General features: G+C 39.9%; 1 protein-coding gene across 2 annotated transcripts in view; it reads left to right on the top strand.

The window, feature by feature from the left end:
- The first annotated feature begins 222 nt into the window (after window positions 1-222).
- Window positions 223-15,876, top strand: part of PHRF1 (PHD and ring finger domains 1) — a 48,294-nt gene continuing 32,640 nt past the window's right edge. The window contains exons 1-6 of one of the 2 annotated variants that reach the window (XM_030560692.1): window positions 223-436; window positions 10,561-10,675; window positions 11,088-11,207; window positions 13,801-14,039; window positions 14,362-14,445; window positions 15,578-15,702. In XM_030560692.1, the coding sequence (XP_030416552.1) occupies window positions 10,585-10,675; window positions 11,088-11,207; window positions 13,801-14,039; window positions 14,362-14,445; window positions 15,578-15,702 (659 nt within the window). In that variant the 5' untranslated portion in view covers window positions 223-436; window positions 10,561-10,584. The remainder of the gene's footprint in view (window positions 437-10,560; window positions 10,676-11,087; window positions 11,208-13,800; window positions 14,040-14,361; window positions 14,446-15,577; window positions 15,703-15,876) is intronic. The other variant, XM_030560693.1, reaches the window with a different exon arrangement.

Here is a 15,876-nt window from a genome sequence, read left to right as displayed (position 1 = left end):
GCCCTAAATTTGTACATGCAAAATACAACCTAGCTCCCCTGTGCACAGCCCAGGCAGGGCAGAGATACACGCTCCCCCCCCCTTACAGTCACTCAGTGGTTCAGCCCGACAGCCTGCACTGGCTCCTTCACCCCAATGATTCAGTCCGCTGCTTTGCACTCCCCATCCCCTCACCCCCGTCGTAGACTCAATGGTTCGACCCACCAGCTTGTGTCCCCTCCCTTTGGGGGAGCGGAGCTCGCTGCGTGACCCGGAAGTGCTGCGAGCCTGGTTCCGGTGGGGATCACAGCGGCATTGCTCCCCCCTCAGTGTCCCGGCCTAGTCTCCCCTCCCCCCCCGCTCGCCCACTTCTCCCGGTTCCTTGTCAGCCGGGCAGCGCAGCGGCGGCGCGTTCGCTGAGTGAGGCCGCGACGGCGGCGCTGGCTCTTCTCCGGGGGTGAGTCGCTGAGGCCGGGAGCGGAGCGGAGCGCCCCCTCCCCCACCCGGGCGCCCCGCGGGTGGGCAGCCCGCCCTAAGAATCGCGCGCGAGGCGGGGGAGTCTGCTAGCCGCGCTCGGGCTCCGGTGCCTGGCGGCGGGCGGGGATGGGTTGGGAGTTTGGCGTGTTTGGTGCGGGGCTTGTCCTGGCTACTCGTCTTACTTGGCCACGGACAACATCGCTTCCCCGCACCCACCAGCGGGCCTCCGGGCGGGCGGGCGACTCCACCACCAGGTAGCTCCGCTGCATATGCCCCGCTGTCTCTCTAGCTCAGGGTGGGGTGGCGGAGTCCCAGCTCTCGCCAGCTCCTCTTATATAATCGGTAGCAACAGGCCTTGGAGGTGCTGGAGGTTACATTTCCGTAACGCTGTTTTTCTACTAAACCAATGTGTGTGGCAGGGGCCGCGTTTTCTCAGTGTGATTTAGGGGCGGGAATGCAGTTCTGTCAAATCAAAGGCTGGCGATCTGGTTGCTGCCAATCCCATCCAGCAAGGTGGGCTAGGGTTTTAAAAGCTCAGAGCTGCAACTTCTGGGTGTCTCTTACTAAACCTTTAAAATATTATTAGAAAAGCTATCTTATTGTAGTAAATGCAGTATCGAGCCCTTAGGCAGAGAATAGTAACGTAAGTAATTGTCACAAAGCGTGGACCATCACAAAACTGCTTACTTCATTGATATGGGCACTGTGTGGCAGGGCTTTGGAGCTGTGCTCCGGCTCCGCTCCAGGCAAAAAAACTCTGCAGCTCCACTTCTCCGCTCTCCAGCTCTGGGCTCCGCTCCAAAGCCCTGTTGTGTGGCTTGGTCTCAGTGTTTTGAATGTCCTCTGAAGTACAGTTTTAGAATTTACATCCAGTTTTATTGCTGAAAGACTTATTGAGGTGAGTATAGCTTGCCCCTGGGGTGTTGGGTGTAGTAATTGCCCTGTTTGCAGTGCCTCTTACTGATCATATGAAACATACAGAAAGATAAGAAAACTAGCTAGTTTGGTTGATATGATTACATATCATTATTGGATATAGTGTATCTGTATATGTATATGTATGTGTGTGTGATATCAACAGCCAGTGGGAAAAAGCTTCAGTTTTTTGCATGTTTTAAACTATTTTGTAATATTTAGAATTAGTCCACAAGATGGCATCTCAGCTAACTGCATAGGTAAGGCTTGTATGGAACCTGTTTGCCTATGAATGTAAACTTTTCACAACATTTAAATTGTGTCTAGATTTGGAAGGAGACTATTAGTATTAGCACCACAGGGTCAAATTTTTGCATCGGTGTATTCTTCTCAAAGATGAATTACCTTGTGTTATCTAATTTCATTTTAACATTGTTCAGCTAGCAATGGTGCCTTGCATTCAGTGCCTTTCGTTATTTGACTGGAGTGTGATTCTTGCAACTTAAGTTGCTAAATGCAATCTCTGATCTACTGATATGAGAGATAATAATCAAATACTGGTACATAATGATAATTGTTATGAGTATTTATCATAACCTTAGTCCCAGATTTGGACCTTAGCGTCCAAAATATGGGGGTTAGCATGAAAACCTCCAAGCTTAGTTACCAGCTTGGACCTGGTACTTGCTGCCACCACCCAAAAAATTAGAGTGTTTTGGGGCACTCTGGTCCCCCTGAAAAACCTTCCCTGGGGACCCCAAGACCCGAATCCCTTGAGTCTCACAACAAAGGGAAATAATCCTTTTCCCCTTCCCCCCTCCAGGTGCTCCTGGAGAGATACACAGACACAAGCTCTGTGAAACTACACAGAGACCCCCCCTCTCTGTTCCCAATCCTGGAAACAAAAAGTACTTTCCTATTCCCCCCAGAGGGAATGCAAAATCAGGCTAGCAAATCCAACCCACACACAGATCTCCCCGATCTCTTCCTCCCACCAATTCCCTGGTGAGTACAGACTCAATTTCCCTGAAGTAAAGAAAAACTCCAACAGGTCTTAAAAGAAAGCTTTATATAAAAAAGAAAGAAAAAATACAAATGTTCTCTCTGTATTAAGGTGATACAATACAGGGCAATTGCTTAAAAGAATATTGAATAAACAGCCTTATTCAAAAAGAATACAAATCAACGCACTCCAGCACTTATATTCATGCAAATACCAAAGAAAAGAAACCATATAACTTACTATCTGATCTCTTGGTCCTTACACTTAGAAACAAAAGATTAGAAAACAGAACTACTTCTCCAAAGCTCAGAGAAAGCAGGCAGCCAGAAAACAAAGAACTCAGACACACAATTCCCTCCACCCACAGTTGAAAACATCCGGTTTCCTGATTGGTTCTCTGGTCAGGTGTTTCAGGTGAAAGAGACATTAACCCTTAGCTATCTGTTTATGACACGCCCCCCAAATTGCAGACAGTGGGGAAGCTCACTGGCGGCAATTTCCTTCTAGAACTTGAAAATAAACAGATTAATACAACACATAGACCTTTACATATACTCCTAAGTATATAACTAATAGACTTCTACATTTTAAGAACACTTTTTAACTACTGGATTCTGGGAAACTCTCACGGGAGAGTGCATCAGCAACTTTGTTAGAAGCTCCTGTGATGTGTTGAATTTCAAAATCAAAATCTTGGAGAGCTAAACTCCAACGAAGAATATGAGAGATAATAATCAAATACTGGTACATAATGATAATTGTTATGAGTATTATAGCATGATGTTTGCTACATGGATGCAAAGTATTAAGGTAGTTCTGGATGTTTTCACACATCTACAGGAAGCCAGACAATGGCTGTGGATAACCCAATAAGTGATACTTACCAGGTCTTGACCCCTGTATTGTTTTGTTGTTGGTGTCCCCGTCCAAGGGGGACACAACTGATCTGTTTTTGTCCCTATCCATAGAAGGTGGGAGAATGGAAAAGCCTCAGGGGAATGACAGTGGAGAAGCTGTTGGTAAAAGGAGACTCTATAGCAAAGCGTGGTGTGGAGGGGGCTGCTTGCTGCCCTGTCAACCTGTGATTGAAGAGTTCTAATAAATCATGTGCTGTCCCCCTAAAAAAAAAAGAGAGAGAGTTCAGAACCAAAAGAGGAGTGAGTGTGTGTGTGTATGTGCACGCAAGCAAGCAAAAGAATGCGGGACTCTCTGAAGGACACACATCTCTCAGGAGGTTGAGGAAACTGGGGAAGGGTCTTGCTTGCAGGTGGGTATTTTTCCATATATCTGTATATCTCTTTTGCTTTCTCTGAGTGAAGTGTGTAAGGTTTAAAGATGTTTTGTAAAGTCTGTGTTACTTGCTTCAATTCTCATGAGGTCCCTGAAAGGCTAAACAGTAACCCAGAGAGCCCATGGTGGAGCTTGAGGGGGGGACATGCATAAGATACTGGGCAGACTTGAGGCGCTAGCACTAGCTTTGGGGCTCAGGGTAGCTGGACTGTGGGGTCCCACATCCAAGAAGGAGTGGAGTCTGTACCCTGGCATTGGGCCTGAAAGGGCCAGTCAAAGAGATACAGCTGTTTGGACACAGCTTGGATCCAGTATGTTTAAAAGTACATGGGATCAAAGGATTGGGTCCAGTACAGCAGCCTGATGATGGCTTACAAGGGAACACTCAACCAGGGCTGTAACATGCTGGTCTTTCACCTCGGAAGTGTCAGTGGGTTATCTAGTGAAAGCCACTGTAGGCCAGCGAGTAATTAATTAGCAAGTTGCAGACCTCCACTCCTGCCCCTCATGCTATCTAACCCCATGCAAGTTAAGTTAAACTGTGGCTTTCTGGTTCTCTGAGTTCCTGTAATATTTTGAGATCCATTTATTCTTACTACTCTGATTTAGCTGCTTTGGCCTATTTATTAGAGCAGTGGTCCCCAATATGGTGCCTGTGAGTGTCATGGCGCCCGCCAGGGCATCTGTGTGCACCCACATACTGTCCGGTGGACGAGCATCAGCCGAAATGCCACTGAGAAGCAGTGTCGTTCAGAGGTGTCGCTGATGAAATGCTGCTGCTTGTCGGCGGCATTTCGGCGGTGACGCCTATTGACGTTGCTGCTTCTCGGCGGCATTTCAGTGGATGCTCTTCCACCGGCCATTGTCCTCGGTGGCTCGTTATCTGGCGCCCACTAGATGGAAAAGGTTGGGGACCACTGTATTAGAGCATCTAATACTCCTCAGAAGAATGGGAGCCCTTAGAGATCTCACACTAAACAATACTGAGACTGCAATCTTTAGTCAAGATTCAAGTCTTGTGATACATGCACTGATTGCCTTTTCTCATGCTAAAAGCTTGTCAGATGGCTTCTGTCACTGGAAGCCTCTTTAGGCCAGATATTAAAAACCCAAGTCAGATGCTTATGGAGAGATCTGAAATAGTCTCAGATTCCTCATTTTGAGGGAAGAGGTGTCACATATTTTGCAGTTATGGGTTCTGGGACTCTAGGAAATTGATTATGTTGTTCTGCATCATTCTTTACAATTATTTAAAATATAGGCTTTGGTTGGGTGGTTCTAATTCCTAGTATGTTGGCTGCCTGGAATAACGATTTAGACTTATTGTGCTAGTTCTAAAGTTCTGTTGCAAGTTCCAACATTACATATAATGTATGTGAAATTGTATAGGAGTAAACTGTAGATAAACTTTGGGTTAGCAATAACACAATAATTCATCTAATGTATCTAAGTCTATTCTTTTTTTGAGTCAATTTAAGTTCTTGTTGCTTTACATTCAGGATATCATGGTGGTTGTTAACCTCTGTATCTCCAGCCTTTTTCTCAACCTCATGAGTCTTTTTGATCTTTATAACTTTTGTGTGTGTTTCAGTTACTGCAGATTCTGAAACCTGAATCACATCCAGTGATTTTCTGATGTCAGACATTAAGTGGGAACTGCACAATTTCAGTAGTATGAAACCCAAATAAAATAGACATTTCCTGGTTAGTGAAGTCTGGAAGTTACATAATGAGTCTTTAGGAAATTTAAGTTTAGTTGTAGGTGTTCTCTGGTGTATATCTTCCCAATTACTGTCAACAAAACAAAACAAATGATCAAAATAATGGAATTGAAAACCTCAAAGATATGAGAAAATCTAACTGACTTCTGCTTTCTTGTCTTGAGAGTCTCCGTAATCCAGAGTGCTTCTGAAGTAAACTAAAATAAATATTTTCATTTTTTTAAATGAATGCTACACCTAAAGACTGCTCAAAGTACCCAAAATAAGAAGTGACAGTGCTGTTGGATTAAAATGTTGATTTACAAAAATGTCAGGCTCTTGAGTAATTTTTTTAAAATTACCTATTGTACCCCTTTCCCCACAAAACAAGTTCATTCAACATTTGATTTTTTTGTTCGTTCAGAGAACCTCTTGCAAGTACAAGTCTGAAAATCACTTTTTAACTATTTGATAATTAAATGTAAATGATTTAAAACTTTCCATGTTGAGACTAATAAATAACTTTCACAGTAAATTATGGTGTTATTGTATATATTATGGTCGACCTCACAGTGTGCTGTGTGCACACACACCCACAGAAGACAGTCTCTGCGCTAAGTTCACAGTTTATAAACATGAAGACAGTAGAAGAGTGAGGGAAAGGATCAACATACAAGCAGTGATCTGGGCAACTGACATTTACTTATTGTTTTGTATATAAATGTTTTATTAAGATGTTGCAGAGTTCATCTTTTTTATTTATTTTTTTTACAGATATTTGAATGGTTTTTTTTTTTGGAGGGGGGGGTGAGATTATTTCCAGGGCTTATTTAAATTGCTGTACATAAGATGTGTACAAGTTCTGTGAATAGTGCATAAACTATATGCACAGCATTTTTTATGAATTTGAAGTAAATAGTAACACCCTTCTCCCTCTTAGCTTTATTTTTGTGTGTGAGACATTTGTTGGGATTGAAGATAAGGAGGAAGAATGGTGGGAAGGGCTTGGGAGAGTGTGAAGGGGAATATGGAAAGAGGGTGGGAATTCATAGGGGGAGAAGGAGAGAATGATAGGGGACAATGAACAGGTGTAGTGAGATTGAATAACTGAGGAGGTGGACAGGATGCAAGTGGACCAGCACCTAGTGGCAAGACACACTCAAGCAGAAAACATCCGGAGTGCAAGTTTTTTTTAGAGTTAAGTGAATAGCAGGAGGCTGTGAAGGTCTCTTTGGGTTTGGTGTGGTGGTGGATGGATACTGATGGTAATACTGATACAGTGATAGTACTGTGTAAGCTTCCCCAGCTTCAGACTTACTCTACAAAGTCTGCTAGTGCCTCTCCTTCATGACCTGCAAGTGTGGTATTCCAGTACTTCTGCTTTCCAAAAAAGAGACTATTATTTCTGACAGCATGTTTAATTTTGAGGGTCTGGACAGTGTTTAATTAGTCTTCTCTGGTGGCCCAAACCAAATTTGCACCCACATTTCCAGTTGTGAAAGGCTAACATATGTAAATGTACAAATGATATACTCCAGAGCTGGTGACTTAAAAAAAAGATCATCTTGCTCTAAAAGTGGCTAGGCTCAGGCTCAGTGGAGTTGAATTCCAGAAACAATGGACCTGAGTCATTGAGAATATACTGCTTCTTAAATGCATTGAATTGTCATCAGTTTTTCTTTTAAAGGGCAACTGTCGAGTATGATTTTGTTTTTTGTGAACTCCGTTTTTTGCTCTCTTTAGAAACTAGAATCTGTTTTAGCTTCAGTTTGTCACCTTATATTTGCAAAGGCTGTGTCTTCCCCCTTCTCTATCCCAAATTTCTCAAGGAACAAATGCCTATGTGAAGTTTTCTTTCTTGGGGCTTGATTCTGTGTCCTTTATGAATGCAAAGTTCCCATTAACTTAATTGAGTGTTCTGAGTACTGTATGTTGCAAATGCAGCATGTGGCCTTGGTCATAACTGCCATCAGTTATATCAGCTAGGTTTTTGGAGTAACAGTGGCTAATTTGTGCTCTATTTGTATTTCATGGATACTTTTCATTGGAGAAGAGCAGAAATATTGTACAAATTAGATAGTATTAGTGGCTATGTCATTCCAAAGCAATAGAATGAATGAATATATGTACATTTGCAATCAAGAAGACATCTACTTGACCATTCCTTAGAACTATCACTAAAAGTCTGATTCTTACTCTTCCAGTTCACTTCTTGTCTGATATATTTATTTTTGTAATAAGCTTCATAGGGATATTCAAGTTCATTTGTAAGCCATGGGACAGAGAGAAAAGATGGAAACTCATGCTATAAAGAGAGTGGGGAAAGGAGAGAAGGTGAACTTCATGATAAAGCTGAATTTTAGCTATGGATTCCATAACTTTCACTTTTTCTTTAAAATTTTGGACCTCTGATAGTTTGGAAATTGTGTAGAAGGGTGAGTGTGGATGATAACAGTCAAAAGATAAAGAGGAAATACACCCAAGCTATATTGATGCAACATTAAGATGAAAAATTAAAATAAAAGGTCAGGAAGTACAAATATTAAGATTCTTATAGTGATGTGAACTGGGTCACATTGCTCGTCCTGTGTACTTTGTGATGATTCATTTAACAATAATAAAAATATTAACTAAAATACCAAGTTGTACTCTATAAATTTAACAAGAATTTCTAAAAAACCTAACCATCTCAGCAATGTAGCTTGACTAAAGTTGCTCTAGGAATCTTAGCTTTGGAATTTCCCAACTTTACCACAATATTGTGGTTGTATAATTAATGCAACTAGTGTACCATTTAATTATATTTTATATAATGAAGTTGAGACTAATGTTAAATACCTAAATATGCACTGCTGAAACTTTAAAAACTGATAATGGAAACTAGCAGATTTAAAGTGCTTCTTATCCTTTCAGTTACATCACATTGTGATTGCCTTTAACTGAAAGTGATTCGGTCTTCATCAAATGTAAATGTTTTTTAATCACTCCTGTTACTAAATCAGCTAGAAGCCAATGGAACTTTTGACTAAGGATACACTTTTTGCTTTTTTCACTTAACTGTAAAAGCACTCTTTAATGTTTAGTCCTATGGGTTAGTGAAACCTGCATTTTTAAGGCAGTTAATTTAGTGCAGGGTTATGCTACATGGCTTCAAAAGGAAATGACTGAGTGAAGATGTTTAATTCAGGGCACATCATGAACATCTGCATAAAACATACAGTGCTATGATGTTTCAGAGCTTATTTTAGTATCTATTATATGCAGTGTGAAGGTGGGAGGGAGGGAGAATGAGGCAACTAGTTAGAACCTCATTATCACATTCATAAGATAATGTCTATATCCCTTTTCTGAAGAGAGCCTCTAGGAATCCTGACATAACGCACGTCTTTTTAAACAAGATTTCTGTAACCAAGCCAGAGATTAATATATTTAATTGCACAGTAATCTTTGTTTCTTAGTTTGTATTTGTAGCATGTGGAGGAAAAGCAATGGCTTGATTGTCATTAATTATGGATTTGGATCATGGCACATCTCTCAGTGTTTCAGTTTATTACCAGCCTCTACTGACCCACAACAATTAATTTTAGTTGCATTAATGTGCACTAAACCATGTCTCCTTGTTTCTTTGAAAGATTGGTCATGGGATCTGTGGTGTTTTTTTGTTACACCTCATTATGGAGCTGTGCAGGGAAAAGACTTATTTAGACTGTCTGAAACACAATGTTCTTTTGCCTGGTTTTTTGACTTGGAAAAAATATTGAGATTGTGCTTTGGTACTTTAATAGTTTCTTTTCAGTTAGTCCTTGAATGCTGCTGAGAATTGGAATTTATATACTCATATACAAGGGTTGGGTTCCCTTCAAACGAAGTAGTGAGCTGTAGACGTTGATATCTGTAACTTCCTCTAAATGGTCCACTCAGGCCATGGCTACACTGGCGCTTTACAGCGCTGCAACTTTCGCGCTCAGGGGTGTGGAAAAAAACACCCCCCTAAGCGCTGCAAGATACAGTGCTGTAAAGCCTGAGTGTAAATAGTGCCGCAGCGCTGAGAGCGCGGCTCCCAGCACTGCAAGCTACACCCGTAGAGGATGTGGAGTACGTGCAGCACTGGGAGAACTCTCTCCCAGCGCTGGCGCTGCAACCACACTCGAAACTTCAAGTGCAAGTGTAGCCATACCCTCAGTGTCCTTGACATTTGCAAATTGACTTCTTGCCACTCTGAACTTCTAACAACCAAGGAAGCAAAAAAAACCCTTACAGATGTGACTCTTGGATATAACATGGGATACTCTTTTCACTGTTTTTGTTCTCGCTGGTCCAAATGAAGAAATTTTGAATTGTAAGTTTCAGAGGGATAGTCCTGTTAGTCTGGATCTGTAAAATGCAACAAAGAGTCCTGTGGCACCTTAAAGACTAACAGATGGATTGGAGCATGAGCTTTCGTGAGTGAATACCCACTTCATCAGATCAGACATCGGATGAAGTGGGTATTCACCCACTTATGCTGCAATACATCTGTTAGTCTATAAGGTGCCACAGAATTCTTTGTTGAACTGTAAGTGTAAACCAAACTTGAGGAAAAAGCTGCATCTATTTAGCTCATCACAACATTCTAAAATTTTACTTGACAAAATATGGTTCTCTGGGGATCCTCTGTGAAATGAATTGGAAAACAGTTTCTAATTACATTTTGTATCCTTGAATCTAGTGGGCGTGGCCACTTTCAGTAAGTTACTAGTTTGGGAGCCCAGTGTAAAGCCAGTTTCCAGCTTACATAAGTGATAAGTAATCAAAGAAAAATTGTTTTTAAGGAGTAACAATTGAAGTGTTTAATATTTTGCTTTAATGTTAGTAGTCTTATATTGGGATCCTATGGTGCTGTTAGAAATGCCACTTTTCAGCAAGAGGGATGTCAGGTGCAGGACTGAAAAATTTAACTACAAATTTGGGAACAAATTTTACATTCTTCTGATCCATAATGTGTATCTCTGATAATTGGAAAAAGTCACACATTTGAGGGATTTGCATTTTGGCTTTTTCACTTAAAGCATGGTATGCATTTTACTGATGTGTATATACCTCTCTAGATTCACTGTTTCTCATCATGTGCTGAGCAAAAAAAAATATGCTTATTCAAACAGTGAGCTGTCAAACTGTTTGGAACTTTGTGTTTTACTTGAGTCTTCTTTTTTTCAGGGAACTGATTCCCAATGCCCTGCAATGGATGATGACAGTCAGGATGAACTGATAAACAAGAATGCTGCACTAGGCAAAGGCAAAAGATCAAATTTAGTGCTCCTAAGTGAAGCAGGTATCTCAAACCATGCTCTGTACTTGTATACTTCCTGTTTTAGGTTTTAAACAGTGTTTGCCTATCCAAATAAATAGTAGTTATAAATAAATATCTGTTCTGAGGGAGAAAAAACTTAAATCTTTGTGCCATCTCGTAGGTTATGTGCCTCCAGCTGTTGGCTTCTTTACACTACTAGCCAATTAAATGCTGAACAGTGCTGTCACAGCTTGATAATAAATGATACTCAAAAAAGTGCTGCAAAAAGCACCTTGGAAATCTGTTGTTTCAGCTTCTGTATGGATTTGCCCGCAGCAGGATTTCTGATATATATTTGGCTATCCCACATACTTCTTATTTGCAGTATATTCTTAGTGAGGGATCATGTGCAAAGTAAATGCAATTAGTGTTTTCTCTTTTGTCATTTTAAAAGAAAGCAATGATGGAAATAGTGGGGATTCAGAAGACGATACTGGAAGTGAGGAAGAAGATGGCACTGATGAAGATGAGGCTGAGGAGGAGGAGGAAGAAGGTGAAGATGAAGATTTAGAAGGTGAGTCTGTTAAACGTGCTTGTGTATGTTTGTTTGCTTCAAATATTTTTGATGGCTGGAAGAGAGAAACGGGGGTTATGGCTTTCCTTCCAAAAAGTAGCAACAAAATGTAAATCCGATGTTTGTGAGTATTTTCGTGATTCTTTAAAAGAGGAATCTAAGCATTTTTGGCTCTTGTTTGGCTAAAATGCTCGTATTTAAGATAATAAAGTAGAACTTAGTGACTGTTTCCCTTCCTTCAACTGCATCTTGGTAAGAAATGGACTTGAGACACTCTTACACATGCCATATAAATGGATGTTTTTTATTTATTAAATGTTCTATGACACCTGTCACCATTGTATGTTAGTAATACTGTAGTATTACACCTGCTAATTATTCAAAAGTGTTGTGTTTTTTCCCAATTCATTTTTAATTTCTATTCAAATGTAACATCCTTGTTGGCAAAATGATGTTATGGAGGGTGAAGACCCCACACTTATAAACAGCAGACAAACAGAAGCATGCCGCTAACTTACCCAAGGAAAATAATCTAACAATTTTAGGTGATAAGTGGTGCAGAGGAGTCTCTCAAAGTTTCACAGTGGAAATGGTACACTCAAACTAAAGTAGGATTTTGTAACTTCTGTTTCTTTTACATGCAGTGGTAAAATGGGGTGTGTGTCTGTTTGGTTTTGCATTTATTACTCATCTGCCTATACAGATATTACGTGACTGGTTATATTTTTGTCAGTCACTCTGAAAGTAATGGTGAAATGGACTGTCCTCAGGCTAATCTAACTGAAGTCCTGAAAGTGCTGAGTCTATGCTAAGTGCTTTTTAGGGAAATTTGTTAAAGAAATGCAGTTAACAACTATTATACTTGTTGTGCACATATTTAATTAGTTTTGATATCATCCTAATTTCTTTAGTTGTATGTTCTATACCTTTTCCCCACCTGTCTGTCTCCTTATAGCTTGTATTCTCTAGGGCAGAGATTGTTTTCCTTTCTGTCTAGGAAATGCATAATATGTTTTGGGTGCAACCACACTCTAAATAGGCATTAAAAAAAAATTAAAAGAAACAATGCCATGTGGTTTTAAAAAATAAAAAGCTTGCAGCTGTTGTGGAATGTACTCAGTTCTCTGCTGCTGCTAGGCCAATCTTGTGTCCGAGCAATATGTTAAAATTGACAAAAACAGTATTTCCTGGGTATCTTAAAGAACCAGAATCTCGTATATTGCAATAATACTTACTTGCCCAAGTGGCACTGTAACAAAGTAGCAGAGGTGTACTTGTGTCCCAGGTTGCATATTAAATTGCTGTAAGATTGCCAGTAATTCATACTACAGCTTATTACAAAAATCAAGTGTTTTTCGTAAGTATGAGGTTACAAAGCTAAAATTGTGAGCATAACCCTTGGGAACAAAGTGCTGTGATTTTTCAGGTTTTTCAAGGTGTTTGACCTTGACAATGTTCACTTAACACCCCCCCCACACAACAAAAAACTGAAGCAGAGAGAAATTAATAGAATTTCACAATTATGTTGTTGTTGTTGTCTGCTTGTGTAGACTAGTGCTCTACTGAAACTGAGGTTCAACTGGCAGAAAGAAATATTTTAGGATTTTAATTATTTCTTCAGCACATCTTGCAGGTTGCTGGGAGTGGACCAGTGTTTTCCAAGTCACTTTGATTAGATTGAACATGGATTTGATTTGAGCACGTGCCAAAAATATATATTAATCAGTCCTCTAAAATATTGTAGTCATTCTTGAGCCTTGACTCTGAAATATACAATACAATACATGCTATTTTTGTTTTGTGAGGAAAGTATTACACGGTGTTTTGGTGTTATCTGATAGCTGCATTAGCAGCCTTTCTGAAGATGTTATGTGTGTGTTGGACACGAAGCCTTTTTCTCAAAATTATGAATTGAGCAATGCCATGGTATTTGCCTAGAATGAGAATTAATACTAGTTAGTGAGTGATTAGTGATTTTTGGATCTCAAATTTTGGGTGCACAACTGAAGACACCTTAGTAGGCCTGGTGTGTGGTATTTTTCTTTTTTCCCTTTTTCTTTTCTTTTTCTTTTCTTTTCTTTTCGGGGGGGGAGGGAGGGTGAATGACTCTGCACCTCAACGAGACTTTAATGTCCCAAAGTCACTAGTTGCTTCAGAGAAATCTTGTCCCTATTCTGGAATGATTGGGAATATCTGGCAGTGCTCTATACCCTTTACAGTTCCTATGAAAAAGTGAATGAATACTCGTTTTGAAAATTATGCAGAAATGTCACCAACCTGATTTATACGATTTCACTGCCACCAGAGAGGGACTTCTTATTTTGCTGTCTCTCTCCTTTTAATCTTCTGCAAGCGTAATCACAACTCTGATTACCAAGATATTTAAAAGATCCTTTTTTTTAAAAGGAATATCTAGTTTTTAATTAAGTCGAAGGGAAAAATAGGAGAAGAATCAATCTAGCTTGTGATAAAAAGATTGTGTTTACCCTTCCCTCTGAAAAGCAACCCCTCGATCAGGATTCTTTCTGGTTTAATATTTTCCCATGCTGGAACCCTGCAGTACATTAAAGCATTTTTTTTTCTTATTCTCAAGATTCTGAAGATGAGGAGGAAGATGATGACTACGCTGAAGAGGAAGAAATGGAAACTGCTGTTGCGGAAGCAACCGTTTCTCTGAAAACAACGCCACAGACAAATGGAGGGGACATTTCTTCTGATGATGATGCTGAAAACTGCCCCATCTGCCTCAACACCTTTAGGAATCAGGCTGTTGGAACTCCTGAGAGCTGTGCCCATTACTTCTGCTTGGACTGTATTGTGGAGTGGTCTAAAGTAAGTCCTTTTTCTCTGTTCTTGTTTTTTTATCCAAGATAATGTGTTAAGCTTTCACGCCTGTCTGTCTTCTGATCAGCCTGCAGTAATATCTTGGTAAAGATTTATTGAGTTGTGGTAAGGATATCAGCAAGCAGCTGGAATATTCAAATCCATTTTCTTAAGATTTAATTGAGAGCAGTGAATGCAAGATGACAAAGCGCTTCTGCTTCACAGACTCGTGGTAATTGAAAACAGCCCTTTTAAAACTGATTTGAGTTGAGAACTGCTTATGACCCATGCTGATGGGACAGGTACTAAATTTTTTCTTTTTTCCTTCTAGAATGCCAATTCCTGTCCAGTGGATCGAATCCTCTTTAAATATATTTGCATTCGGGTGCGATTTGGTGGTGATATCTTAAAAAAGGTAGACCGTCTACTAACGTTCAAAAAACTAAAGTCAATGTAACCAGAAAACAGTTATCCAGAGATTTTTCTCTCATACAGTTTATTTAATATTCAGTTATTATATGCATTACCTCCATCCTAATTTGATCACTTTTTTGGGAAAGTTTGTTTTTAGCTTTTAAAAATCTTATATTTATACTACTCGATGGTACATCACAAAGTGTGGTGCCTTATTTAAGTCAGAAAGAATGGATATATGCTATGTTTAACTTTCATAACTACCTCTTTTTCAAAATAGGAATTAGATTGTAAACTCTTCTGGACAGAGACCATCTTTGTCTAAGTAGAAAGTGTCTAGAACTGTGTGCATGCTGCTGTAATATAAATAGGAATAAACCCTGGTTAAATGTATGTGGAGAGATAAGGCAATGGATTCTTCTCATTAGCACTGTTTTGTATTGGTAAATAGTTGTACAGGAGGAGATCACGTATCAGATATTGGAGTCTCAATTCCTAGCACCAGAGCTTCAATGTATTGATAACTTCTAATAATTTGTGGTCTTGATGAGTTAGCATTGTCCATTTTTCTTTAATGTGTCAGTCAGCATACTGTCTGTCTTGAAGACACAACCTCTCTTAGAATTCTGGGGATCTGGTGGCATCTTATGATAGTTTATGTATTTCTACTGTGTCTCCTATTTATTTTAATCATATTTGTTTCCGTGGAGTTAATTTGAAATAATCAACTCGTAGTGCTACTTTCATAACTACCAGGGGTATTTCTTTGTGGCATCTCACTAATGTCAAGGAAGTCAGAAACATCTAAACCTGAAATTTTCTTAGTTATACACCTCTTGGGGTTTTCTCATCTCAGACTTATTCAGAATTTGACTTAACTTATTGATTTAAATGGCAATTTTCTGTTGCTGACAATATCCAGTCAAACCCACCACAAATAAGGAAGATGGATGGTGGAAGTTGTAGCACTTACCTCAAAAATGATCATGTTCTAGATACTTTGAATAAAATGGAGGTTCTGTTAGGGTAGAACAGGCGGTCACTGTAGCAATGAACCACTATTGTTGCTGATGTAAGAGTGTGGATAAAAAGAATAGAAGCTTCTACTTAAAATATGAAACTCTCTTGTTTAGATTCCTGTTGAGAATACAAAAGCTCAGGATGGTAATAGCGGGGAGGATGATCCAACTTTTTGTGAGGTGTGTGGCAGAAGTGACAGAGAAGACCGCCTGCTGCTGTGTGATGGCTGTGATGCAGGGTAAGAAAGGTTGAAGGCCTGAGTTTGTGACCGCAAACAAAGGGCTCCCTCTGAGGGAGTGAAGTGGTTATAATTCACAGCTGTTTTTCAGCACACTGATTCTTTGTGGGCTACCATTCATAACGAGGTGATTATTATAGTGGGAGAAGAAAAGGGTCTATTTACCTTTCTCCT

Source organism: Gopherus evgoodei, chromosome 4 (assembly GCF_007399415.2).
Source record: "Gopherus evgoodei ecotype Sinaloan lineage chromosome 4, rGopEvg1_v1.p, whole genome shotgun sequence".
Classification (NCBI taxonomy): domain Eukaryota; kingdom Metazoa; phylum Chordata; order Testudines; family Testudinidae; genus Gopherus; species Gopherus evgoodei.
Note: the sequence above shows the minus strand (reverse complement) of the source record. Positions and strands in the feature narration are given on the sequence as shown.